The 27,441-nt window shown below is 47.6% G+C and overlaps 1 protein-coding gene across 4 annotated transcripts in view; it reads left to right on the top strand.

Moving 5' to 3' along the window:
- Positions 1-27,441, top strand: part of Sdk1 (sidekick cell adhesion molecule 1) — a 986,485-nt gene that overhangs the window by 778,647 nt on the left and 180,397 nt on the right. For 3 of the 4 annotated variants that reach the window (XM_039089863.2, XM_039089864.2, XM_063271862.1), the window contains one exon: positions 24,784-24,899. The exons of the other annotated variant lie outside the window; for it this stretch is intronic. In XM_039089863.2, coding sequence (XP_038945791.1) covers positions 24,784-24,899 — 116 coding nt within the window. The remainder of the gene's footprint in view (positions 1-24,783; positions 24,900-27,441) is intronic. 4 annotated transcript variants of the gene reach the window in all.

Below are 27,441 nucleotides of genomic sequence, written 5' to 3'. Positions count from 1 at the left end.
CTAAATCTGTATTAGGAACCTGGAGGCAAGAACTGATGTAGAGTCCATGGAGGGATGTTGCTTACTGGCTTGCTCCTCATGCCTTGCTTAGCCTGCTTTTTTTTTTTTTTTTTTTTTTATTAACTTGAGTATTTCTTATTTACATTTCGAATGTTATTCCCTTTCCCGGTTTCCGGGCAAACATCCCCCTAATCCCTCCTCCCCTTCTTTATGGGTGTTTCCCTCCCCATCCCCCCCCCCATTGCCGCCCTCCCCCCAACAATCACGTTCACTGGGGGTTCAGTCTTAGCAGGACCCAGGGCTTCCCCTTCCACTGGTGCTCTTACTAGGATATTCATTGCTACCTATGAGATCAGAGTCCAGGGTCAGTCCATGTATAGTCTTTAGGTAGTGGCTTAGTCCCTGGAAGCTCTGGTTGCTTGGCATTGTTGTTCATAAGGGGTCTCAAGCCCCTTCAAGCTCTTCCAGTTCTTTCTCTGATTCCTTCAACGGGGGTCCTATTCTCAGTTCAGTGGTTTGCTGCTGGCATTCGCCTCTGTGTTTGCTGTATTCTGACTGTGTCTCTCAGGAGAGATCTACATCCGGCTTAGCCTGCTTTCTTAAAGAACCTAGGACCACCAGGCCAGGGGTGGCCCCACCCACATAAATCACTAATTAAGAAAGTGCACCACAGGCCAATCTTGTGGAGGCATGCCCTCGATTGAGAGTCCCTCTTCTCAAAAAGTGTGTCACGTAGACATAAAACTAGGCAGCATAGGAGAGAAATCTATCAGTGGAATGCAGGCAAGAGGAGGGGCCAAAAAGAGGCTAACTGCGTAGAAGTCAAAAGAACAGCTATCGTGCTGGAAAGTTCCGGATTCCCCCTGCTCTGAGAGGGGTAGTGAGAAGGGACTTGACTGTGCATTTGGGTGGTACAGTGTCCTTCAAATCAGGTCACATGTGGGCGGGGGAGGCAGTTCAATTGATGAACGACTGAATTGGTTTCCAGAACTCATGGAGAGAGAGAGAGAGAGAGAGAGAGAGAGAGAGAGAGAGAGAGAGGCAGGCCAGGTAGGGTAGCATTGTAAGACTCGAGAAGCCTCTGAGCCCTATGTCCAGGATGTCCCACTCATAGAGACACAGAGACGGAGATCGATGCAAAAAGCAAGAGGTTTAATAATCCAGTGCACTGGGGTCATTCTGAAATCGGGGCAGAGGCAACCCCAAAGAACAAAGGCACACGCTCTTTATACTGTTTCATGGTATAGGCTTTAGGTTACAGCATGAGTTGGTTATTTCTCATTGGTGGGGCTTATTACCTTTTGAATTCATTGGTGGCCACCTATTGTCCTTTGAATTCACTGGGGGCCCTTGGTGGGGAGACCTCTCTAGTATGCAGAAGGGGGGGTTGTTGGTGGAGGGTCCTGCCCTTACTGTGGTTGGGACTCTTCCTGGATTAGGTTGTTTACTCAGCAAATTCTTGTGGAACTCCCCAGCCTCAAGCTTATCAGGAAGTCCCAGTCACCTGATGTTTTCTGAGATAGTTTTGTCCACTTGGTTCCTATGTTATGGGCTTGCAAGCTCAGCCCCAGGGAGGCAGAGATCGAAGGCAAGGACAGCTACCTAAGGTTGCCCCCTGATCTCCATATGTATGCATGCCAGCACTCTCAGACAAACACGCATGTATGTACCACACATACCACATACGTCTTTCCCACGCAAATACACAGAGACTATAAAAAGAAAAACTCCTTTGTCTCCTGTTTGGAGCCAGGAGCCATCTCTGTGCAGGCTGCTGGAAGCATGGTCTTCCCCTGGTGTAGTGGTACAGTTCTGTAACCATTGCAGAGGCAGGGGGGATGGATGGCTGCTCCCTTTAGGTGACTTTTAGTGATGGGTCACCCTTGGAAGTTACATGGTTTCTAGGTATTGTTAGACCTTGGTGGCGGTGGTAGTGGTGGGGACTATTCTCACAACTGTCTAATTAAAGCAATTAAAATGCAAATGGGATTGACCACCTCCTCCTAAGTTGGGGTTTCAGTGAGCAGCCCCTCACTGGCTTTTCCCCCTTTATGGGGAAGTGTTGGGGTTGATAGAAAACAGCTGATGAGATAATTGGCTATTAGCACCTGGACAGGAGTAGGAACTGCAGCTCCAGGCTGCCTGTGGGGTGGATAAGTGTAGAATATGGCTGTGGAAGGGAAACACCACGGGGGTCAGCAGCTTAGCAAGGCGAAGGGTTACATCATGGGCTTACAAGTTCAATATAGGCTGAAAACATGCTTTGCAGGATACAGTAGGCTTAGGAAACAGAAACGTTCTTGTAAGGTATGGAGACTTAGTAACAATGTATAACAATGTGGCTCCTATTTGTCTCCTGCGGTATGAACATACAGAGAGGACTAAGGCTCAGCCTAGCGGTGGGGGGGGGGGGGGGTCGGTGAGTGGGGGGGGGGGGGGCTGGGTTGCTTTCTAGTCACCTGTGTGGCTTCTTAGTGGCCTGTGCTGGAATGAGCAGGCATTCAAATGCACAGCTCTTCTTGGTCATGACTTCAGCTTGGCCCCCCCACAGACCCCGAAGCTTAATCCTAGACGCAGGAGGCCTGTGTGGGCAATAGCTGATCCACACTTCCTTTGCTGCTGGGAGGCCACTTAGTGTCCCTGGAGTGTCCTACAGCTGTTGGAGCTGTGTGCTGAGAAAGCCTGGAGTAGGTCCTTCAAGCAGAAAGGGGGGAAATTTAAATGCTTGCATATTAAAAGAGAAAAGAATAACTCATAAAATTAATTGTCAGCTTCATTTGGGAAATCATGGGCGTGTGTAGAAACATAATTTGGCAGTCAATCTGGAGACACTGAGGGAGGCTGGAGATGCTTAGCTGGGGGAGGAATTTTAGTTTATCCAGGCCTGCTTCCTTCTCCTTTCAAAGAGGATCAGGAAAGCACCCTGCACTCTACAGGGCCCACTGGGGGGGAAGTACTTGTAGCTATGTGGCTGCTTGCCGGCTATGGGACTCTGGTAAATTCTCAGGGAGAAAGGGGGGGAGGGTGCTCACAAGCTGCCTGCTGGGCACCAGCAGCCAACGGATGCAACAACACATTGTTTCCCCCAGCTTCTTCCCGCACATGCATTTTTTTATCTCGAACATGTGTTTTCTTCCAGGAAGCCCCTTCAGGAAGGCAAGCAAGTTATTCCCACCCTGGGTAGAGCCCAGTATGGTGCGGAGTCCTGAAGTAATTGAATCCACCACTCACCTGCCACACACCCTAGGCTCTTCTGGTACTGACTTGTACTGGGCCTCATGGTGCACAGTGTGCAGTGCTTGCCCAGTTCATGGCAGGATTTTTCCTCCCTTTGTGCATATGTGTGTGTGTGTGTGTGTGTGTGTGTGTGTGTGTGTGTGTGTGTGTGATATGTGTGAGTCCATGATGATGGGGATGGGGTGTTCAACATGTTGTATTTGTAAGTGGAATCTGACTTTCAGTGTCTTCTCCAGTTGTTCTCTCCCTTACTTAATCAGGGTCCCTGGCTGAATCTGCAGGTCACCAAATCTGGCTAGTCTAGCTAGGCAGTTTGTCCTAAGGTCTTGGCCTCCAGGATGCTGGGTTTAGAGGAGACTACCATGCCTGCCTGGATTTTTGGTGGGTTCTGAGGATCCAAAGTCTGGTCCTCACACTTGCAGGAGAAATACTTTGTTCACTGAGCTGTCTCCATACTCCCTCCTCAGCAGGGGTCTCGACACGGACCCCTGTCTTGCTTCTGTCCGCCACCCCTGTAGCTTCTCCATCAATATCATCTAATAGATTTCACAGCAGTGCCTCCCTGACCTTTTCTGCTGGGAGCATTTTAAACAGAACATATTAACTTACAAATTGAGCACCGCTACTCTAATATGGTTTGAGCCAAGTGAACTTTCCAAGGGGTCAGAAGAAAGGTTGGTTGCTCTGTAGAAGTGTAGGGCCGGGATACCCAGCACCCGGGGAGCTGCCTGTCAGATTTCCATCGCGATGACCCAGACGGCAATGGAAAGTAACTCGCACTTCATAGCGCTCCCGGAAATCAATAACACTTTTGGTTTCCAGAGGGGGGAAAGAACCACGGTGTGTAGCTTCTGTAGTCGAAATGCTTGGTGTAATTAGAAGCATATCTCTTCTGCTGCTGCCCACTTCAGCAACTTTCTAATCGCGTAGACAGAGAGGGAAAGAACGGAGTCATCAAAAGCCAGTGGAGGTCCTGTGTGAGTGATGCTGAGTAGGTGTTTGGCTCTTGCTGTTGGCATTGCTCGAAATGACTCAAAAGCCATGAAAGACTGGGGAAGAAGTGACATGTAGCTATGAGGTTTTCAGTGTGTGTGTGTGTGTGTGTGTGTGTGTGTGTGTGTGTGTGTGTGTGTGAGAGAGAGAGAGAGAGAGAGAGAGAGAGAGAGAGAGAGAGAGACAGACAGACAGACAGACAGACAGACAGACAGACTTGGAATATAAATATAACCCATGGGCTAGGAAGATATAGTTCAGTGGGTCAAGTGAGAACCTGAGCCTGGATCTCCAGAAGCCGGGCATGATGGCACACACCTGAAACCCCAGCACTAGAGAAGTAGAGAGAGGAAGATCCCAGGTGCTTGCTGGGGCCAGCCAGGGCAGCCAAATCAATGAGGTCCAGGTTTAGTGAGAGACCGTGCTCAAAAAACGAAGTGAGGGAGTAGAGAACGAGGAAGAAGGTAAAGCGCTCGCTGCCTAAGCCTGCCGTCCCGAGTTCTAAGCCCTCAGACCCACAGCAAAGCCAGACTCAGCAGCCGAGCATCTCTAATCTCAATACCCTTGGACCCGGAGATGAGAGGCAGAGGCTGAAGAATCAGCCAGTGGCGATCAAGCAGCAATGATGAAACAGATCCTGTTTCAGAAAAGACAGTGGTGGGCAATGACTGCCACCCATGTGGTTTTCTTACTTCCACCCATGTGCCACGCTACACACCTCCCAGAACCCCACACACTCACACTCATACATGCACATACACTTAATATATACTATATATTTCTATACAATATTATATATATATATATGTGTGTATCCATACACATGTAATTGATAACAGTTTCGTTCCCAAGCAAACCCATGTAGATTAGCAGACTCTTTCTATCCATTTTGAAAAACACATTCATTAAGACGCAGATGTTGATTTTTCTATCAGGGGTCCAGAGATGAATTGTACGATAAATCACCGATGGAGTGTACCGATGTTTCCCCTCCCCCTGCGTCTACTTCCTTTATCATATTTCTTTTCGTAACAGGTACGCTTGTGCTATCATGATTCATTCCAGTCTCAGAACATTACCTTGTAATGAAGGAGAAATATTTTATATTTTAAAAGAAATGGAGAGAAAAAAACATTTGGTTATCCACATTTCGAGAACATTAGCAAAGCCCCTAAGTGCTCGCTTGGGCTTTGAAAGGTTTTCTAAAGTGAGGATTATAAATGAACACCCGTTTGCACAGCTCTGTTCTGATCCCCTCTTGGGAAATTCTCACAGTGGCATTAGATGACGCTGCACAAAAGATTTGTTTCCCCAACCCCAGAGATGCTGTAACCTCAGGCTCTCCTTCTAAACAGTATGATGTTCCAGATTCTTCCGGCATTACCCAAAATACTAAAAACCAAGCAAAGTAGATACAGTTTAATCCATTGGGTAGGGGCTTAATGTGGTCTCCTGGAGTATGTGGGAATAGAGAGGCTCACTTAGTGGGAGGACACTGTACCAGCCTCCTTACCCTGCTTCTGTACCAGCCTCCTTACCCTGCTTCTGTACCAGCATCCTTACCCTGACTCTGGACCAGCATCCATACCCTCCCTCTGTACCAGCATCCATACCCTCCCTCTGTACCAGCATCCATACCCTCCCTCTCTACCAGCATCCTTACCCTGACTCTGTACCAGCATCCTTACCCTGACTCTGGACCAGCATCCATACCCTGAGTCTGGACCAGCATCCTTACCCTGACTCTGGACCAGCATCCATACCCTCCCTCTGTACCAGCATTCATACCCTCCCTCTGTACCAGCATTCATACCCTCCCTCTGTACCAGCATCCTTACCCTAACTCTGGACCAGCATCCTTACCCTGACTCTGGACCAGCATCCTTACCCTGACTCTGGACCAGCATCCTTACCCTGACTCTGGACCAGCATCCTTACCCTGACTCTGGACTAGCATCCTTACCCTGCCTCTGGACCAGCATCCTTACCCTGCCTCTGGACCAGCATCCTTACCCTGACTCTGGACCAGCATCCTTACCCTGAGTCTGGACCAGCATCCTTACCCTGACTCTGGACCAGCATCCTTACCCTGACTCTGGACCAGCATCCTTACCCTGCCTCTGGACCAGCATCCTTACCCTGCCTCTGGACCAGCATCCTTACCCTGACTCTGGACCAGCATCCTTACCCTGACTCTGGACCAGCATCCTTACCCTGACTCTGGACCAGCATCCCTTATCCTGCCTCTGCTTTTCCACTCATTACCTGATTTCATTTACCATCTATTAATAGACACAGAGAGCATGTGCCTCTCATTTTACAGAGGAAAATAAATGGAAGCTTGGAGAGATGGCTGTCTTTCCTCTGGATCATGTAGCTAGAAAATGCTGGAATAGACTGGAATGTAAAAACCACTCAGCTCAACCCCCTCCAGATGGGGACCTCACTGTAATGCTCTGCCACTGCCAGACTTGGCAGCTCTTTTTCACATTCTGCATAGACCAGGCCTGGTGGAAGCAGCTGTCAGGTTTTCTCTGTATCTTATATAGGAAATAAAAAGAAAACAGATGTCATCTCTCTTACACTCACATGACAGGTGGCTGTGCAGTGGCCACTGGAAGTTTTTTATTGCAGTGCACAATGAGAAATCTATTTTGCACACACACACACACACACACACACACACACACACACACACACACAAGGCCATTTTATCGATTTCCTGGCCCACTTATGTCAATGGTGAATTTCAGGAGTGTTGATGTCCATCTGATTTGACTGACACCCCTTCCAGAAAATGCTCCCACTGGACTTAGGAATCATCAGGGCTTGGGTTGTGAATATGCCTACCCAAACATGGGTGTGAGTGTACGGAGTGGGTGTGTGTGGGTGTGAGTTTCGGCATCTGTATGCTGCCGCTGACCTTGTAGGAGAGTAGCTACTCTTCAGCTCGTCCTTCAGATGCCAGTAGGCGGCCCACAGGGATGGCGAACTGACCTAAGTCACCGTGGCTTTCGCTTTGCTTTCGGATTTATAGCTGTTCCCTTCCAGCCTAGGAACTCTGTAAAGGACTGTGTCTGAGGTGTCTCCTTTGTATCTCTCTCTTCAAATCCAAGTGCCGCAGCTGACACAGAAACAAGGAGAGTATAAAGGAATGATTGATAAGGACCAGACGCTGCTGGTTATGTTACACTGTTGCGTACTGTGCCAAGACAGCCTCCATGTTTAACTTCATGCTTGCCTTCCGACCTGACTCCTCTCCCTGTCTCTGAGCGCTGCCGTGAAATGTGATTTGTGTTTAATTTTCAACACGCCCAAAGTTAAGAGATCTTGTATTTTTAGAGAAACCCTGAGCTTTTAAGGCATTTGAATTTTTAGAGACCGGGACTTTTAAAAATTCCATTTTATACTGCAATATTAATGTGAGATCCTGGGAACAAGCAAGAAGGGAAAAGATTGTAGTTTAGCAGTGAACATATTTATGTATCAAGCTGACAGGGGTTGAATCTTCCAATAAGGTTTTATTGTCAATTTGATGCAAACTTATGGCCACGTAGGAAGAGGGAACCTCGGTTGAAGATTTCTTGGATCAGATCGACGTGTGGTCATGTCTATGAGAGATTAGTATTCGCTGATGATCGATGCGGGAGGACATACCCCACTGTGGGGAGCACCATCCTCCGCTAGGTGGATCTGGGTAGTGTAAGAAAGGTAGCTGGGGCTTGGAGAGATGGCTCAGTGCTTAAGGGCACTGAATATTCCTCAAGAGGGTCCAGGTTCAATTCCCATACCCACAGCCATCTGCAGTTTCATTCCTAGTAGATCTAGCGCCCTCTGTTGGGCTCTGGGGGTGATGCGCCTATGTAGTAAGTAAACATGCAGATAGGCACTCGCTCAGACACATAAGAATTTATAATGAAGCCGCTGCGCATAAGCCTGTATGGTAGCTGGTAAGCACTATTCCTCCATGTTCTCTGCTTCAAATTCCTACCTTGAGTTCCTGTACTGAGTTCCCTGATCGACTGTGAGGCCTGAAAATAGAAGATGAAATGATCCCTTTCTCCATCTTAGACGCTCTTGCTTGGTGTGTGTCATCACAGCAGCAGAAAGGGAACTAGAAGAGAAATGGGTACCAAGAGTGTGCACACTCTGCCTCCTGCCTTCCCAAAGCAAAGGTCCCTAGTGCCCTGCTCATAGACTCCAGCCCACACAGGAGCCAGACCTTACAGCCTTTCTCATGCTTAGTTAGGAATGTCCCTGCAGGGCAGAGACTGTCTGTCTGTCTGCTGGCTTCTCCCTGTGTGACCAGGAGATGCACTGGACAATGTTGCAGAAAACTTGAGGCGTTAACCTGACACCAGATGCATCAATAAGCAGAGGTGCAGCTTAGCCCAAGGCTGGCGTGGAGAGTGGGTCACACTGAGAATAGTACGGAGGATGTGTGTCAGTCCGACACAAGGTAGGGTCATCTGGGATAAAGGAATCTTAATCAAGAAAGCACTGCTATAGAGTTGGCCTGTCGACAAGTCTGCAGACAAGGCATTTTCTTGACTGATGATTGGTGTATGAGGGGCCAACCCATGGTCAGTGGCGCCACCCCTGAGGGCTGAGGTACTTAAGCAAACAAACCTAACAAGCCAGGAGGAGCAATCCAGCAAGCAGCACTCCTCCGTGGCCTCTCCTTCAGTTCCCAACTCCAGGTCCTGCCCTCCTTAAGTCCCTGCCCTGACTGTCTTGTTGACGGCCTGTGATATGAATAAACCCTTTCCTCCTTGGGCTGCTCATGATCATGGGTTTTCTGTTCATTTGTTTTTTTTGATCGCATCAATAGAATCCCTAGCGGAGACGGGGAGCTTAAGCATGCCACTTCACTCATTTCCTATAACATGTCCTTTGACAGGCTCATGTTTTGCTCATATTCTCCTCTCTTAACCTTCTCCCGCTCCATCCAGACAATGACTTCCCAATATCATCTCCCCTACTCCTGCTGTTATGACTTGTTTGTTTTGTGATCCACTGAGTTGATTCAGGGTCACTTGTAAGAACATGGGCAAGGGGTTATTAATGTACGAGAGCATGGGAATTTAGCAATGGCTGTGCCACTAAGGAACCATGATCATTCAAGTCAGTAGTGGTACAGTTGTCTGCAGACACACACACACACACACACACACACACACTCACACACACACACACACATACACACACACACCTACCTCACCAACCCATCCATGACCTCTCTCACCTGAACTCGTCCTCACAGTGCAGAGTCACAAGGGCACACTCGGAATAATGGGAATGCCATTCTGTTGTTTCTCATCTTCAGTGTTGTGTCTAGGAGGTAGTTCCTTGTCCTACTCAGTCTTGGGTTGCTACCACGTCTTGCCTTCCATCGCCTCAGAATGAATCTTCCATTTAGTTACTATTCACCTTGTATGGACTTCTTACTTTTTTTTTTTACTTACTTATTCATTCTATATATGTTCATGAATGCATCCCTGTATACCACAGTGACAGGAGTGGGCCCCCAGGGAGGTTCCCAACCCTCAGGCTCTGGACCAGGCCCACATTACCTGGTGTGATTCTGTCCTGTGGAGTGAACTTCAAATCCAGTAAGAAAGTAGTTGACTACCCCAGCATTAGTCAGTCCACTATCGTACCAACGGACACATCTTGCTTGGCAAGTTAGTATTGTAACATGCAGGGAGTTTCATCCCTCATGGCCTATGCAGCTACACTAAGAAAGCTAACCGGCAGGGAAGAAGCTCTATTAAGAATTGGGGGATAAGTTTAGAAAGAGACACATAGAACTTGTAAAGTGTTAGTTGCTTATAAAGGCCATAAAAGAATGCTCAAGAGTATTTGTGAGAGATTTGTTGCCCTTGTGATGTGCTCAAGATGTTTAATGAAGTGTGAACGTTCGGGTGTATCGGAAACTGCAAGAAACAAACAACAAAAGAGCTCAGCCGTAGCCCAGAATGACCTGGAATTAACGGTAACAGCCAGCATATATAGGCTGTAATATGTATATCCACCTGCTAGCGGGCAGCCAGTAATTCTTTCATTTAATGAGCTCCTGTCTCCTGTCTGAAAGGCGTGTGCATTTCATCCCGCCAGGTTACTGGGAGAAACAGATGCATGTGAATCCACATTAAGATCAGATGGATCCCTCTGTCCCTGGCAATATAAATTGGACCTTTTAGGACAGGGAAAGCAGGGTGTGCCATTGTGGCAAAGACCCACATCATCTGGCATGGGATCGCAGAGCCGCCGGAGTCAGTGTTGCTGGGATGAGCTGTTGTCTTGAATATCGTCAGAACGAGAGGAGCCGTCTCTGGGCAGAGTGGTCCCAGAGCTAGATAGAGAAGATCACACCCTGCTTTCCAGAAAGAACACAGGAGCACAGTCCTCACAGAACACGGCCCCATGCAGAAGCCTGAGCTCAGACACTTTTGCCCCCTTGAAATGCTAACTTTATGCGGTCTTTAGCTCCCTGAAGAATAGCACCTAATGGCCAGAGGTTGTGACTCATTGTAAATGATTGCCTACCGTGCACAAAGCTCTGAGTTCCATCCCCAGCACAGCGAAGTCAGGCATAGTGGTACGAGCCTACAGAAACAGGAGATCAGAAAGTCAAGGTCATCCTTGGATACATAGCAAGTTCAAGGCTAGCCTAGGCTACATGAGATTCCGTCTCAGAAACATACAGACAACTAAACACCAACAGTAAGAATTATGTGTACCACAGCCCCCACCAGGAGAACCGGCCTTGGTCTTGAGGATAAAGACAGAAGAAATGATGACATTTTATCCTGTTAATACCTCTAATTTCATGGCTTCTCTGTGACAGATGAGGTCGTGTTATCTTAATAATACAACCAAGCGAGTTAGAGTATAAAAATCACGTTGGGCAGTGAGCTATAATTTCATCCTATGCTGAATTCAGGCCGTGCTGCTGCATTGCCCGGGGCTCCTCTGTGTTGCAAAGCCGAGTGATAGGTCTCATAGGAGATAAGCAGAACACATAAGTCAGCCTTCTTCCAGAAGCCTGAGGCCTATGTCCTCCTGCTCACAAAGCCTCACGACTTCTCCTCCACAGTGTTACTCAAACTGTGTGACCCATCTTATACCCCCAGTGGTGTAGATTCATGTCAGCCCAGGTTTCCTTCATTTTATAAGGTTTTTGTTTGTTTTTTTGTTTTGTTTAAATTATGTGTGTATGTAGGGGTCGGTGCATGAGTGTAGTGCCCGAAGAGGCCAGAAGAGGGCACTGTTCCAGACATTTGTGATCCATCCTGTATGGATGCTAGGAACTGAACTCCGGCCCTCCTCTGCACCTAGCACTGTTACCCACTGAGCCATCTCTCCAGCCCAAAGTTTCCTTTAATTAACCTCTTGTTCTTCCGTCCCTGCCTCTCTTCCTTTTTTCCTTCCTTCTAAACTATGGCATTGCTGTGGCTGAGCAGTGAATGAAGGAAGGCTCTGCTAGGTTCGTGGTTTAAGGGGATACAGTCCATCATGGCTGGGGAGTGGCTTTTGGATGTGGTTGAAGGAGCAGAGTCTGCTTGTCACAGGAACAGAGGGACTGGGAGGCAGGGCTGACCTGTAAACCTAGTGAGCCACTTCCTCCACTGAGGCTTCATCCCGCAAAGCTCCCACAACTTCCCAAAACACTGCTGTTGACCCAGTGTTCAAACACAAACGCATGAAAGACATCTTCATTCAAACCACAGAACTGGGGATTGAACCTGGGGCCTCATGCATGCAGGGCAAGTGGAATTGACCACTGTTTTTAAAGTACGCCCACCACTGATGTAGACTGATACGTATGAAAAGGAAGTGACTCTGAGTGTCAGCCAGCATTTACTAGAGGGCGTCCCAAATGAGCTTCCAATGATCTTCATTTGTCTGACTTACAGGATGTATGGAGGGCATGGGCTCCAGGGAGAGTCTGACCTGGTAGCATCATTGAAGGTCTTGCAGGAAGCAGTCTGCTCAGAAAGGAAGGAGAGAGGGTTTGGGGTGTGAGGATTTTCTCTATTTAGTAGTTTGGCTATAACTAGAGACAGTGCAAGTAACACCTGTGGGAGGAAGTGAGGGGAGGGGCAAAGGCAGGAGGAAGGGGAGGGGCAGGGAGAGGGGCAGGAGGAGGAGCAAAGGAGGAGCCAAAGAAGGAAGATCCAAATAAGGGTGGAAAGAAAGCAGAGAAAGGGAGGAAGGGAGCAGAAAGAGGGGAAGGAAGAAAGGAGGGATGGAGAGAGTAGAAAATAATTGGGACAAAGGTCCTTGGGCACAGTGACCCCTAGGGTTCTCCTTCCTAATGCTGTGACCATTTAATGTATCCACCCTTGTGAAAAGATCGTTTGCATCCCAAAGGGGTCACGACCCAGAATTTGAGAGCTGCTCTAGAAGCTCTTAAATCCACATTTTCTGGCCAGAGCTCCCAGAATTGGCAGGTTTGAGGTGGGGCCTAGACGGTTGTATTGCATGCAACCTCCAAGGTTAACGTGAGGACCCCCTCCAGAGGCCCAGAGTACAATGATGCCATTCCAGGGAACTAAAACCGCAAGCCTTGACTGGCAGCTCTAAGCGGGAACTCTGTCCCTAGAGAGCCTAATCTCTTAGAGGAAGCCATAGCTCTCCATACACACTGTTACTGATCTATGATGACAGAGAGGTTGTGCTGCCTGGAGGAGCCATCACTATCTCCAGGAAGAAAGGCAGATGAGGGGAGGTGTGAGCATGTCAGAAGGGGACTGCCGTTTGGGGTGGCTGCTGAGTTTGCTTTTATCTTTTTAGCCCTCTGGGAGAAGTGACCAAGGACAGAATGGGCTCTTTCTGTATCCTTGTTCCCTGGCTTCAATCTGCCTTCCCATTGAGAAGATTAGAACCATCCCTTTCTTACAAGAGATGAAGAACATTGCAAAAAGGCACAGAAGAGGGACCTAAGGAGATGGCTCAGTCAGTAAAGTGCCCTGTGGGCAAGCAGGAGGATCTGGGTTTGAGCCCCAGAATGCACATTTTTGAAAAGCCATTGTGGGCTTTTAATCCCGGCACTGGGGTGGCAGAGACAGGTGGATCACTGGCTAGGCAGCCTAACCTATGTGGTAGGCTCCGGGTCCCAGTGAAAAACCATGTTTCAAAAGACAAGATGGAGGACACACACACACACACACACACACACACACACACAGAGAGAGAGAGAAAGAGAGAGAGAGAGAGAGAGAGAGAGAGAGAGAGAGACTGTCTTCAGCCAGACTACAGTCCTAATCCTCCCTAAATAACCACTTACCGGGGAACAAGTATAAACATGCCAGAGACTCCTGAGGGACATCCCATTCAAACCACCATACTGTCTTACCTGCTTCCTCTATGGGCAACCTTACTACATTGATAGATCCAAGTACCAAATTCCTTTTTGGGGACCTGAATTCCCTTCATCCATTCACTCACCAGTTCATCCGTAAGCACCCTGTAGATAAGATGAAGTTGACACTGTGGCCAACATTTGGGTGAATTCCCCATGTTGAGCCACTTCAAGCTTGATGAGTCAACACTTGAAGGCTGACTCCGGCTGCAACACCAGGCATCCATTTTTGGCCTGTGATTCAGAAGAAATGGAGACAGTCTGATGATCGTGAGGGTTGAAGCGGAGGTGTCTATCATCCATCCCACCCACAGTCAGAAGTCAAAAACAAATTACTTGGTTAGATTGATAGTGGAAAAAGAAAAGTACGCAGTGGCGGGAGTAATGTGAAATGTCACAGTTCGATGTGATGGTGTCACTGCGGATGGGGAGACCTCCCTGAATCACAGTCGACATCTACAGTGTGAACTCTTCCCGATGAGACACAAACTAACATCTACCTACCCCCTATAGCATGCCAACAACAACAACAGACCAAAGTAATGATTCCACCCTATAGCCTGGCTTGGGGAATCAATGAATTGATTGGGTTTACTAACAAAACATGGGAGAGGGATCCCTTATGTGATCATGGAGGGACCCAGAGCAACCACAGCACTCAAAACTCTTGCCCTGCCATAGGTGACAAATCCCCTATACCTGTGTAAGTGGGGTTCCCTGCAGCCTTCGGTTACCCTTTGATACTTCATATATGGCACCTCCCATGACCCAGGACCATGCTCAGCTCAGGCAGAGTTGTGTATAGCTGGGAGGGGGATGCAGGAGGGAGTGAATGGAATCTCAGACAACAGATCATACCCTTCCTGTCACCCTCTACAAGGGAATGCCAACTGTCCCAATCTAGAGCATCTCTTGGGGGTAGCAGCTTCTGTGGCAAAGACACCCACAGCTGAATCACGAACTTGGGCATTGTAAACCTCAGGGTACCTTTGATGTTGACCTTAACCTCCCTTCCAAAAGGACAAGTTTGCTGGTCAGCTGATCACCATGTCATGCCACCTAGAGGCTCAATGATGCCTGGTAGAATATGGAAGTCAGCTTCTGGTGACTGGCCATAGGGATGGTAAGAAAACCTCAGAGGGGACCTAGAGTGAGCAGGGCTCATGAGAGAAGGCCTAACTTTGCAGTCCCAGGCTAGAGGTTTTAAAAAGTGGGAAATAGTCTCCTTGCTGTATCTGCCCACCCCCACCCAAATTGCAGTGTATTGCAGAAGGGCAAAATGACTTCTGTGGTAAGAAAGCTATCTGAGTGTCTAAGGAGCTAAACAGGGGATGCTGAGCAGGGCTGCTATAAGCCCCTGGATGAGTACTTAGGGTGGAGTAGGAGTTTCTATCGTGCCTTCTTTTCCCTCTCTGCAAAACCCTTTGGGCATCCTCAGCAAAGCAGCTTATGTACAGCAGTAGCATTATTTTTTTTTAAAGATTTATTTATTTATATGTAAGTACACTGTCTTCATCCACACCAGAAGAGGGCATCAGATCTCATTACAGATGATTGTGAGCCACCATGTGGTTGCTGGGATTTGAACTCAGGGCATCTGAAAGAGCAGTCAGTGCTCTTAACTGCTGAGCCATCTCTCCAGCCCAGGAGTAGCATTATTGATTTATTTATATCATCATCATCATTGTCGTCGTCATCAGAAGTTTTGAGACAGGGTTTCTCTGTGGAGCTCTGGCTTTCCTGGAACTCACGCTATAGACCAGGCTGGCCTTGAACTCACAGAGATCTGCCTGCCTCTGCCTCCTAAGTGTTAGGATTAAAGGTATGAGCCACCACCACCTAGCTCAGGATTAGCATTATATACCAGAATGTGGTTATTGTCGCTTTGTGGGACAGCATAACACTACGATGCTTAGTGAAGAGCTTTGTCTTAAATTTAGCAATTTCTGCTTAAGTCTTTCTCTGGAATGACCCCATCCATAGGCTCATTCTTAAGGAAATTCCTGCTGCCCTTCTTGGCAGTGTTTACCATCCACTGTCCTAAGTATTTGCTTCTCCTGCTGGATTCTCAGCTCCGTGAAGGCAAGGACCTTGGAGTTTTTACATCAATGCAAAGAGAGGATCTGTCTGTGCAGCAGGAAACCACCGTGCATGGATCAGATCCTATGCGTAAAGACGCATAGCTGTGCACAGTGGTGGCTGTGCATGCATACACAGGGCACTCACAGATGGGCACATGGCACACAAACATGCAATTTGCAGACATGAAACTGAGTTTGCTGCGTGCGGGTCAAAGCCTAAGTCTATGTGGAGAACTGTAACTTACCAGTTGACCTGATGGGTCTTCCGATGGGATCCGTCTCTGGTTCGGGGGAAGAAGAGTTAGCTCACCAGGTTGTCACAGTACTGCTCATCACAGGAAGTCTACAGATTGGGCGTCCTCACCCCCTCTTTGTCTATGAACACTCAGTGAGTGCATTGCTTCTCAGCTTGTCCAGTTAGGCCCTTTGAATGTAGGAGCTATGGTCTTTTTCTTTTTTTCTCTCTTTTTGATTTTTATGTTTTTGGCATCCGACCATTTAAAAACTGATGAATTTCAGTAGCGTTGGTATCTGTCTGCTTTGACCGCCATCCGTTTCCGAAAATCCTCATTTCTGCGATGTGCTTCTAATTATACTGAAACCACACATCCTTTACGGAGTCACATGATCTTTTCCATTTACTCACCTGTAATGCCTGCATAGACTTTGCAGATGTGACTCCTCCAGCTTCAGGGTAGCCAAGGCTAGATTTGCCATGTGCTATATGCTACCAGTGTCCCGTGGCCCACGTGACCCACTCTAGGCCCAGTCGAGGGCCACTTTGCCCTGTCCAGCCTCTTCCTCCCCCTCCCTTGGAAGAAATGCCACCTCTGATGAAAGTCGCAGCCACGGCCTCCTCACCACCGTCAGACTTCCATGACTCCATCCTGCTCCTGGTTTTGCCTTCCTTCCGTTAACTTTCTTAGCTCAGCCCCACCTCCACCCCACCCCCATATGGCAGAGTTCCTTGTGTTTGGGTCTGCGAATAGAGAGTTATACAGAGGTGTGGGCTATGTGCAGTTTAACACTGAGAACAGACCAGGCCTAGGCAGGGGTGTGACTACTTAGTGAAATGCTGTCCTGGCATACACCGAGTTGGCCTCAAATTCACGGAGAGCCACCCATCTCCCACGTGCAGGGTTAAAGGCATGTGCCACCATGCCCAGATCCCCACCCCTCCTCCACATACCTTTTCTTCTTTTCAGCATAAATCAGAAAAGAACCTGATACCTGTTACTCCAGCAGACTGAGTTTGCTTCAAGGACTGCCCTTAGCTGCTAGTCAATGGGAGAAAATGTCCCCAGGGGCCTTACTTTGAGTAGCAGTAGGTGGCAGCTTCCAACAGGAAGTCTGGGAGGAGGCTGGGCTGGAAGCCAGCTCTTCAGAATAAGGCTGTGGCCTCACTCTTCCGGGAGCTACGGGCCAGTGCCTGTCCTTTCTCCAGATGGACCAGGGTGAAGTCACCACATTAATGAAGACCTCTTCTGCCGCCATTACTATTCTTCCCTTTGAAAACACTGCCTGGAAGAACTTACTGGCTACAGCTCTTTTCTTGTCTCTCTTGGGGAAATATTTCGGCCCCATTGTCCTCAAGTATATGAGTCACTTCTAATGACAGTCATTAGGAGAAAAGGAAGCAAGGGATCTGGAAACACAAGGGACCTGAGAAGAATGGCTAATGTTTTAATAGAGCTTTTGGCAATAACAGGCGTCCATCCAGGACGGAGGATAGAGAGGCAGAGCCAGAGTGGGGGATGCTTTGGCCCCATAGTCAGGTTGCTCAGGTGAAAGGATTGTTTGATTGGTTCCTTATTTAACTATGACTCAAGACTTTGTGTAAAGAGAAGGGAAGGTGTACATGTTAGGCTTCTTTAGAGGAACAGAACTGACATAATGAATGTATGTTACAAAGGGCATTTATCAGATACAGACTGGTGGTCCAACAATGTTTGCCTGCTGAAGAGGCTGAGAACCCAGTAGCTGCTTAACCTGTGAAGTTGGAGATCTCAGCAGTCCTAATCTGTCTCTGATGGCCTGGGGGACTCCGGTCCCTGTTGGAAGGACAAAGAAACTGAGTTCTGATGTCAGCAAAGGTTGGCTGGAACATCGGTGGAGGCAGCTGCAGAGTAGATACAGTGATCAGCAAGAAGGGAAGGCAGGCAGGCAAAATCAGCAGCCCTTCCCTCACAAGTGATTAGGTCTGGGTGGCTTCTAGTAGGTATCCACCCTGAGAGGGGATCATTCTTCATCTTGTTAATTCCTCAGGGAAATGTGGGGAAATGAGCTCACAGATCCACTCAGAGGTGTGTTCCTTAGTTCATCCCAGCTATGGTCAAGTTGACAACCAAAATCAACCTTTACAGACAGGAAGCAGCTTCCTTGTTGGCCCCCTCAGGTGAAGTCATCCCTAGTGTTTGGTGCTCTGAGACCTCCCTAAGGCTTAGAGAGGCGCTGGCTGTGGAATGAAGGGCAGGATTTCCACCCGGCAGGGATCAAAGCGAAGGTGCAAAAGCCATCTCAAAACTTCAGGAAACCAGGATACGACTCTTCCTTAAATGATGCAGAATGCATTTATCGAACATCTGCTCCTTGGCTTATTTCAGAGAGGTGAACATGTGGCAGGAAAGCCTGCCGGAACGGCACAGGCAGTAATTGGGGCTGATGGAATGCCGGAGCAGAGTCACCCAGACTGCCCAGGAGAACAGGGCGGAGGGAGTCAGCTTGCCATGCTGTGATACTGCAGAGGAGGGGGAAGGGTTACGTTGGCTCATGGTTTCTGTCCTGGTATTTCAGGGCCATGGTGAGACAGGACATAATGGTGTGGACTGTGCAGTGGAGCAGAACTGTTTACCTCCTTACAGTGGCAAGGAAGGAAGGAAGGAAGGAAGGAAGGAAGGAAGGAAGGAAGGAAGGAGGGAGGGAGGGAGGGAGGGAGGGAGGGAGGGAGGGAGGGAAGGAAGGAAGGAAGGAAGGAAGGAAGGAAGGAAGGAAGGAAGGAAAGAAGGGGCCAGCGATATAAGAAAGGGAAGGTCTAAGAATAGCCTTAAGGATCACTCCCTCCTCCTAGTGTTACCAGCCTGACAGAAATAAATTTATTCCAAAGAGACCCTTCAGCACATTCATTTTTAGGAGAACCCAAAGGAAAACTAACAGAGGGCTCCAAGAGGGGAAAAATACCTCAGACACTTCCCAGCAGCCCCTGACTCCTCACCCTTTTTCCTTCCTCGTTCCCCCTTTTCTTTTTTCTTTTTCTAGTTTCATTTTTGTTTTGTTTTCACTGTGCATGTATGTGTGCACATGAGTATGTGTGCATGCATGTGTGTATGCATGTGTGTGCCAGCTTGCGTGCATGTATACATTGTGTGCTAACATGTATGCATGTGTGCATGTGTGTGTGCCTGAATATGTATATTTGTGTGCCTGTGTGCATATAAGTATACATGTGCATGTGTGCATGTGTGTATGTATGCATGTGCTGTGTGTGTTGCATTTGTGTGCATGTATGTGTGTGTGCTGCATATGTGCATTTTTAAATGCACAAGGACACAGAGGCCCAAGGTTGATGTCAGGAACCATCCCATATCATTCTCTCACTTTATTCATTGAGGCAAGACTTCTCAATAAAATGCAGAATTCACCAATAGGGCTAGTCTGTTTGCTCTGGGGAATCCCATCTCTTCTTCCAAGACTGGAACACAGGCAGGCTGCCAAGCCTTGCATTTATGTGAGTGCTTGGAATCCAAACACTTTAGACACTGAGCCATCTCCCCAGCCCCATGTTATCCCTATTTCTGTTACTGTATACAGACCAGCACCAATTGGAGAGGTTTAAAGCACTAACCACTGTGTTGTATGCCTTGATTTTTCTGGGTCAAGAATCAACAGAGCTATGGACAGGTATTAGAGGTTGGGGGCAGGTGGAAATGGCTGTGTTGGCAGTGGCCAGGAAAACTCCCTAGGGGCTTCCTACCACAGTACATACACACACACACACACACACACACACACACACACACACACACACACACACACGAGAGACAGAGAGACAGAGAGAGAGGCTCATGTTTTTGTCTGATACTTACTGATACATTTGAGATAATTAGTGGTATAATTTTCCTTTAGTGGTATTCAGTGTCACATTTTAGATACACATTTTCCATCTACTATAGCTACAGTGATTGATACAGGGCAGTTACATGAGCTCAGTTTCCCAATCCTGCTCCTTTGCATCCATACATCCAACCATACCTGTCCTCAGGCGCCACTTGTCTTCTCTCCTAGTTTCTCTTTGATAGACTACCAAGTAGAGGGAGGAATTCAATATGGAGTCTTCTGAACTGGCTCCTTTCCAGTAGTGCAATGCATGCAAGTTTTTGTTTGTTTAGGGACAGGGTCCCGTGTAACCTTTGAAAGTAGCTGAGGCTTGCCTTGAATTCTTCATTCTCCTACCTCCTTCTCCCAAGTGCTGGGATTACAGTACAATGCATTTGGGGGGGTCACATGTGATCATGTATTAAAGCAATTGCTTCTCTCTATTGCTGGATAGTACGTCACCCCATATTAGTTACTTTTCCTGTGGCTGTGATAAGAAAATGCTCTGAGAAAAGCGACCTAAAGTTGTCGTTTGCTCACAGTCTGAGGGTACTGCCGTCATTGTAGGGGAGGCATGGCGGGAGGAGTGTAAGGCACCTGGCCACATCGCATGCATAGACAAGAAGCAGAGAGGTGAGTTCTGCTGCTCAGCTTGCTTTCCCTTTGTTTCCCCATCCCCAGGGCCCTGGATGATGCTGAGGTTAGGTCTTTCCACATCCATTAAACCAGCCTAGGAAGCCTCTCACGACTTGACCAGGGCCACCTTTCCCAGGTGACAGAGATCCTGTCCACTTGGGAATCAATAGTGACTGTCACCCTAGGGGTGCAGCACCATCTGTCCTCGCTCCACCAGTGCACTTGGGAGGACACTGAAGCCGCCATGCTCTGCAGCCAGCCTTGTGTGGCCTTCGGTTCAGGCTCATCTCACAGAAGGACCTTGGAGCACCATCCCTGCACGCTGTCACCTAGCCCAGTGGCACACCTTTCTAGTAGTTCGGGAGTACCAGGCTTGCGCTGAAGCCGTGTGATCCACGGGCACAAGGCATTGCCAGAAGCTGTCTTTGTTTCGATGGCAGTGTCCAGGATTTGTAGAATTGTGTGTGCTGTTCTGATCACCAGTCGGTACCTATGGGACTCATTTCTGGAATTCTCTGTGGCATTGACATTGTATTCATTTGTCTCACAGAGCTACCTGTTTTAATTGCTATAGACTTATACCATCTTTAATTATGCAGTAAAACTTATCCAGCTTTTTTTTTCTTCTTCAAAATCAGTTTGGCTATTCTACTTCCTTTGGGTTTTTTTCCCTATAAATTGAAAAATCTCCTTTTCAGTTGGTTAAGAGTATCATGTGATGGACTCACGTTAGCTTTGTACCACTTTAGAGAACAGTCCCCTTGCCTGCCTGATCTTCCCATCCATGAGTATTGTTCCACAATGTTTATTTAGAGCTTGTATTTAAGTGGCTCTGTAACTTTCAGACTACAAATCCAACACACTGACAGGATTATATCTACTTCACGTTTTCATTGCTACTTTCGGTGTGGGGGGAGGGTCACGTGTGTGCGTGTGCACAAATGTCTCCTTTGGACCGGAGCTCACTGGTTTAATGAGGCTGGCTGGCTAATGATCCCCAGAGGGCCTCCTACCCTCTTAATGTGGGTGCTGGGGATCTGAACTCAGGCTCTCACACTTTGCACAGCAAGCACTTTACCAATGCATCAATTCCTAACTATTTATCACTTGTGTTTTAAAAACAGAATTGATTTGTGAGCTTTGGCCTTGCAGCCTGTAATCTTGCTAGCCTCTCTTAGTCTAGATGCTTTCCTGGAGTTGATGTGATTCTCTAGGTAGAAAGTCATACCGCACCTCCCCTAACTGTTTGCCTCCTCCCCTTTTCTCATCTACACGGGCCTGTACTTGCAGAATAGAAAAGCCGCAGAGATGTCTTCCGTCCCTCCTTGTCCCTGCTCCCGGGACAGCATTTTTCAGGCGCTCATCTCAAATGAGATCGCAGCTGCAGGCCCGTTATAGATGCCCTTTATCAAGTTTACTGGGTTCTTTTAAATTCCTACTTGGTGGAGAGGTGTCTTTTTTATTTAATCATGATTAGATCTTAAAATTTATCAAATGCTTTCCCTAACCCTATTAAGATTGGGTTTTCTTCATTCTGTTGGTTTGGCACTTTTCCATGATTGATAGTCAAATATTGGACCACTGTTGTGTTTATTAGATAAATCCTACCAGTAAGGCTACATTACCATTGCGGTGTGTTGCTGAATCTGATCGTTTAGTATTTTCTTGATTGCGTTTTGCACTTGTATTCCTGAGGGATCGTTGTCTGTGAGTCTCTTTTCTTGTCTGTAATGTTATTTACTTATTTATTTGGGTGTCTGGGTAATAACTCCAAGTTGTTTAATTATTCCTCAAGTGCCTGGTGTAATTCTTCTGTGAAACACCAACATGTCTTATCTTTGCTCCTCTGTGTGAAGCATCCCTGTTTCTCCACCTGAAGATCCTGAAGGGTCAGCTTTAGTTGCCTCAGAAAACTTTCCCTAGCCCAGCGGCACATTGGCCCGTCCTTCCCTTCCTCACCACCCTTTCCCCCTCCTTACCCTCCCCTCTACTCTCTTTCCCACTCCCTTTCCTTCCTCCCACATCCCTCTTCTCTCTTTTTATTTCTACACACACACACACACACACACACACACACACACACAGACACACCCTCCCCATCTCAATGAGCGGTCCCTATTCTTCCTTCTGTTTCCAGATGTGCAGCTACCAGACCAACCTCTTCAGGTCTGTGAGCTAATGAGAGGCATAGTCCTATTGCTTACCAGGCTTTACTTCACTCCGTGGCTCTGATATCCCCTCCAACAGGCTGCATCCCAGACACAACTTCCTCAGGACTGTATTTGATCCACAGCTTTCAGATGTGGGGAGGGAGGCTGTGGCTATGGGTGATGGCGGATGGCTAGGAAACACGGTTGGTTGGGAAGAGTCAACAGAGAGACTCGATGGGTTCTGATTCTTTCACCTCTGCATGAGAAGGGATGACAAAGGTCTGTGCACATGAGGTTATGTGTGCGTTTGTTTGAGGGTCTAACCTAGACTACTACAGAGCTGTGGATTATCCCCTGCCTCTTCTTCCCGAGCTGAGATAACAGGCCTCTGACATCTCATCGGGCTTAGATGGTACTAAATATGAACCCAGGGCTTCAAGCATACTAGGCAGTGCTCTACCCACTGGGCCACATCCCCAGCTCTAGGCTGACATTCCTAACATGACCATGCACCACCCTGGGCTTTGTCACAGGCGATGCTTATGTGTAATATAATTACATCATGCCCCCTTCCCCTCTCTCCCTCCAAACCCTCCTATATGCTCCTCCTTGCTCTCTTTCAAACTTATGACCCTTTTTTATTAATTCCGTTCACATATATTCCAAAATACATTAATGCACCCTGCTCGGTGTGTACAATGTTACTTGTATGTCTGTTCTGGGGGTTGACCATTTGCTATTGAATAACCGGTAGATGTTGATTTCCCAGGGAAAGACTGTGCTTCCCAAGCTCAGGTTTTAATTGCCTGTAATTCTTTGTGTATGAACGAACAGTAATGCACACAGGAGGAGGGAGATGGGTTTGAGCCAGTGAACAAGCCAGTGAACAAGCACCATTCCTTCATGGCTTTTGCCTCCAGGCCCTGCCTGCATTATTTCCCTCAGTGATAAACTGTGACCCAGAAGTAAAGCCAAATAAACCCTTCCTTCCTCTAAGTTTCTTGGGCATCTGGGACAGTAGCTCATTGTGTAAAGTACTTGCCTTAAAAAGCACAAAGACCTGAGTGTGATTCCCCAGAACCACTCATGGTGGTGCAAGCTTACAATCCCAGGGTTGGGGAGACAGAAAAATAGATTCTCCGGGGCTCACTGGCTGGCCAGCTTAGGCTGATCAGAAAGCTCTAGGTCCCCTTAAATATCATCTCTGGGAACCTGCATCAACCCACAAGCAGTAGAAGAGGCTGGAGCTATGGCTCAGTGGTTAGAGCACTTCTTGTTCTTGCAGAGGACCCAGGTTCAGTTCCCAGCACCCATATGGCAGCTCAGAACCATTCATAAGCCCAGTTCCATTGTATCCAACACCCTCTCTGGTCTCCCTGGGTCCCAGGCACATGCATAGCACACAGACATACATGCAGACAAAACATCCACACACATAAAGTAAAAATAAATCTTTTTTATGTGGAGTACAAACAGGATTCTAGTTTCCTCTTCACTGATATGATAAACATCATGACCTAAAATAACATACAAGAAAGGATTTACTTGGCTTTACTTCCAGGTCATAGTCTATCACTGAGGGGAGTAATTGGGGTCAGGGACTGGATGCAAAACCCACAGAGGAATGCTGCTTACTAGCTCATGCTCAGCTAGCTTTCTTATACTACAAAAATCTAGGCTCACTTGCCTAGGAATAGTGCTGCCCACAGTGGACTGGGCCCTCCTACATCAATCATCAGCCAAGACAACTCCCGACAGACTAATCTAATATAGGTGGTTCTTCAGTTGAGTTTCTCTCTTCCCAGGTTGTGTCAAGTGAACAATAAAACCTAACTGGGAAGGAGAAGGGGACCTTGGAACATAGTAGGAAGTGGAATGCCATTCTAGATGAACTCTTGCCTTTGCTATGTTGATCTGAGGTGGCAATAGAGGTAATTGAGGAAACAATAGAGAAATATTTAGTGTGTTGCCCATCCCCAATCTTTGGGATGGGACATGGTCTAGTACAGCTCTTGCCTCTGCCTTCAGGAAGCAACTCTCTATAGAAATGGACCAATTCTTCTTTGTTCTCGCACAAAGATTAGCTTGGGAGACACACACCTCCCTTCCATGTGTGCTGCGACTGCTCCTGAGCCCTGAGTAGTGACTGAGGCTTCTCTTTTGTCTCTTCTCCCTGTGGGGCCTCCTGGCATCTGTGCTGCTACCTTCTGCCTCCATATGGGAACAGTGCCCACTGCACCCCCCCAGAATGTACAGGCAGAGGCTGTGAATTCCACCACCGTGCACTTCCTATGGAACCCGCCACCCCAGCAGTTCATCAACGGCATCAACCAGGGATACAAGGTACCTGGCCTGGTTTTGGAACCTCCAAAGGGCATTCATGGGCAGTATTGATCATATCATACGCTGGGTTCCACCCTTCCTATGTGGTCAAAAACCCAGGGCATCAAACACAGAGTACTGCAACCTTGGTTGGGCCGCCATTTGTTCTCCGTCTTCTCAGCTATCCCAGGCCAGAAATTCAAATGATCAATTGATAAGAGGTCAGAGGAGAACAGCCTCTGGTCAGAGTAATGGACTTCAGGGAAGGCTGGGAGACGGGCCAGTCAGTAAAGCGCTTGCCATATGCACATGAGGACTTGGGCGGTCCCTCAGACCCACACATGGTAATGCACACCTGTAATCCCAGCATTGGGAGAACAGAGATGGGGGGTCTGGGGGTTTGCTGGCCAGCCAGCCTACTACAATCAGTAAGCCTCAAGTTCAGTAAGAGACCCTGTCTCAAAAACTAAGACAGAAAATGATTGAGGGAGATACTGGGCTTCACATGCATGGACACCCATGGGCACACATATACATGCATGCCAGCATACATGTGCACACATTCATTATCACATAGACACACACAACTGTGGGCACACATATTCACTACACACACACACACACACACACACACACACACACACACACACACACACACACACACACCAGGGGAGATCTATTTGGGCTCACTGGAATCAGCCTGTGTCCAACCACTTCTTCCTAGATCAGGATATTCTCTGGGGAGAACACAGAATCAAGGGCTGGGATTCATGGGGAGGAGACTGCTGTCCAACAGAGACCATTTTCCTCTCTGCTTTGGGTATAGTTCTGTTTAAAGAATAGAGACCAGAGAAGAGTCCCGGGTGTAGGGTGCCTGCCCAATCTGAATGAATGAACAAACCAGCAACAGAATCTGTTGCTGGGTAAGATGGGCTTGGATACACATTCCAGAAGCACAGTTTCTTTCCTTTATGTCAACTTCTCCTAGTTGGACTTGGGAGTCTGACTTCACTGTGCACAAGTGGGTTTATGAGCCCCTTAGCAGGAGTCTTGGGGAGCCCCTTCAGAGAGGAGTGAGCCACTAATGCTTTCATCTTCAAAAGGTTGTTGTTGCCTGACATTTGAGATGGGCTCCCTCAAATGCTTGTTTGTTTGCGATGAGGCCCAGCTAGGAAGGTGCCAAGCCTCTGTTTCTTCCTTGGAGGTATCTGAAGGCAGATGCGTTTTTTGAAGGGAACTCGTACTGATCAACCCGAGACTCCATCACTCTTGACTTCCCTGCCAGGTCTGAGTGGCGAGAACACTGCGTGCTTCTGATGGCTGGCTTGTCAGTTTGATCTGCACAGATGTGATGCATCCTGCTGCCTACTGGCTTTCAGAATGACTCAGTCCCGGAGATGCATTGTGTCAGGAAACTAAAATGCAAAACACATATCTAGCATTGCCTAAGCAGAAAATCAGCTTCTCCTGAAACACGTGCGCATGCACACACACACACACACACACACACACACACACACACACACACACACACACAGATGCATATATGCTATTTCTTGTTTTGTTTTTAAAACAGAATTTCATATAGCAGGCTGGCCCCAAACTCAGTACATGCCTGAGGTTGACCTTGAACTCCCAATTCTCCAGTTCCTACCTCCTTTGTCCTTGGATTATAAGTACATGACATCATGTTGGGTTTATGTAGTACTGGGGTAGAACCCATGGCTTCCCTCATGATAGCTAAGCTCTCTACCAACTGGGCTACACCCCCAGTTCCTGTATATGCCCTTTATTTAAAATTTCTAACCTATCTCCTAAAATCCATTCCAGGAAACTAGTATTACATAAATTATAAATCATAAAGACTGTTCCTTCTGAATTATTTTGAGTCAAGGTAGACTTCTATCTGCAGAATATCTGTGTTTATCTCCTCATGCTAATTAGTTGAATTAACAGATGATGTCATCTTTGCTCCTCACTGTTAAAAAAATTCATGTTCAGTAGTATCCTAAAAGAAGGTGGAGATGTAAGGGGATGTCCTTTACTGTAACAAGTTTAGCAGCTACTTCACTCATACAGATAAATAAATGTATATGAGTGTACAAAAACTGTATAGTCATATCTTAAACTCAACTTTTTTTGAAAAGGGATTATAACATATAAAGTCAAGCCTTACTATCTTACCTACTTGGGAGGCTAAGGCAGGAGAACAAGTCCAAGGCCATGCTGGGAAACTTAGTAAAACCTTATCTCAAGATTTAAAAATGAAAAAAGTGAGCAGGGATATAGGTCAGTGGTAGAGCCCCTGCCTAGAATCCCCCAGTGAGGGGCTGGGGCGTGGCTCAGTAGTAGAGCCCCTGCCTAGAATCCCCCAGTGAGGGGCTGGGGCGTGGCTCAGTGGTAGAGCCCCTGCCTAGAATCCTCCAGTGAGGGGCTGGGGTGTAGATTCGAAGCAGAGTGCTTTCTTTTACATGTGTAAATCTCTAGTTTTATCCCATGAAAAAGGGAAAAAAACGCTGTGGCATTTATGGATTTATTGAATTGTGACTATGCTTTCCTTAAA

This window comes from Rattus norvegicus, chromosome 12 (genome assembly GCF_036323735.1).
Source record: "Rattus norvegicus strain BN/NHsdMcwi chromosome 12, GRCr8, whole genome shotgun sequence".
NCBI classification, from domain to species: domain Eukaryota; kingdom Metazoa; phylum Chordata; class Mammalia; order Rodentia; family Muridae; genus Rattus; species Rattus norvegicus.
This window is presented reverse-complemented; position numbering and strand designations above follow the sequence as displayed.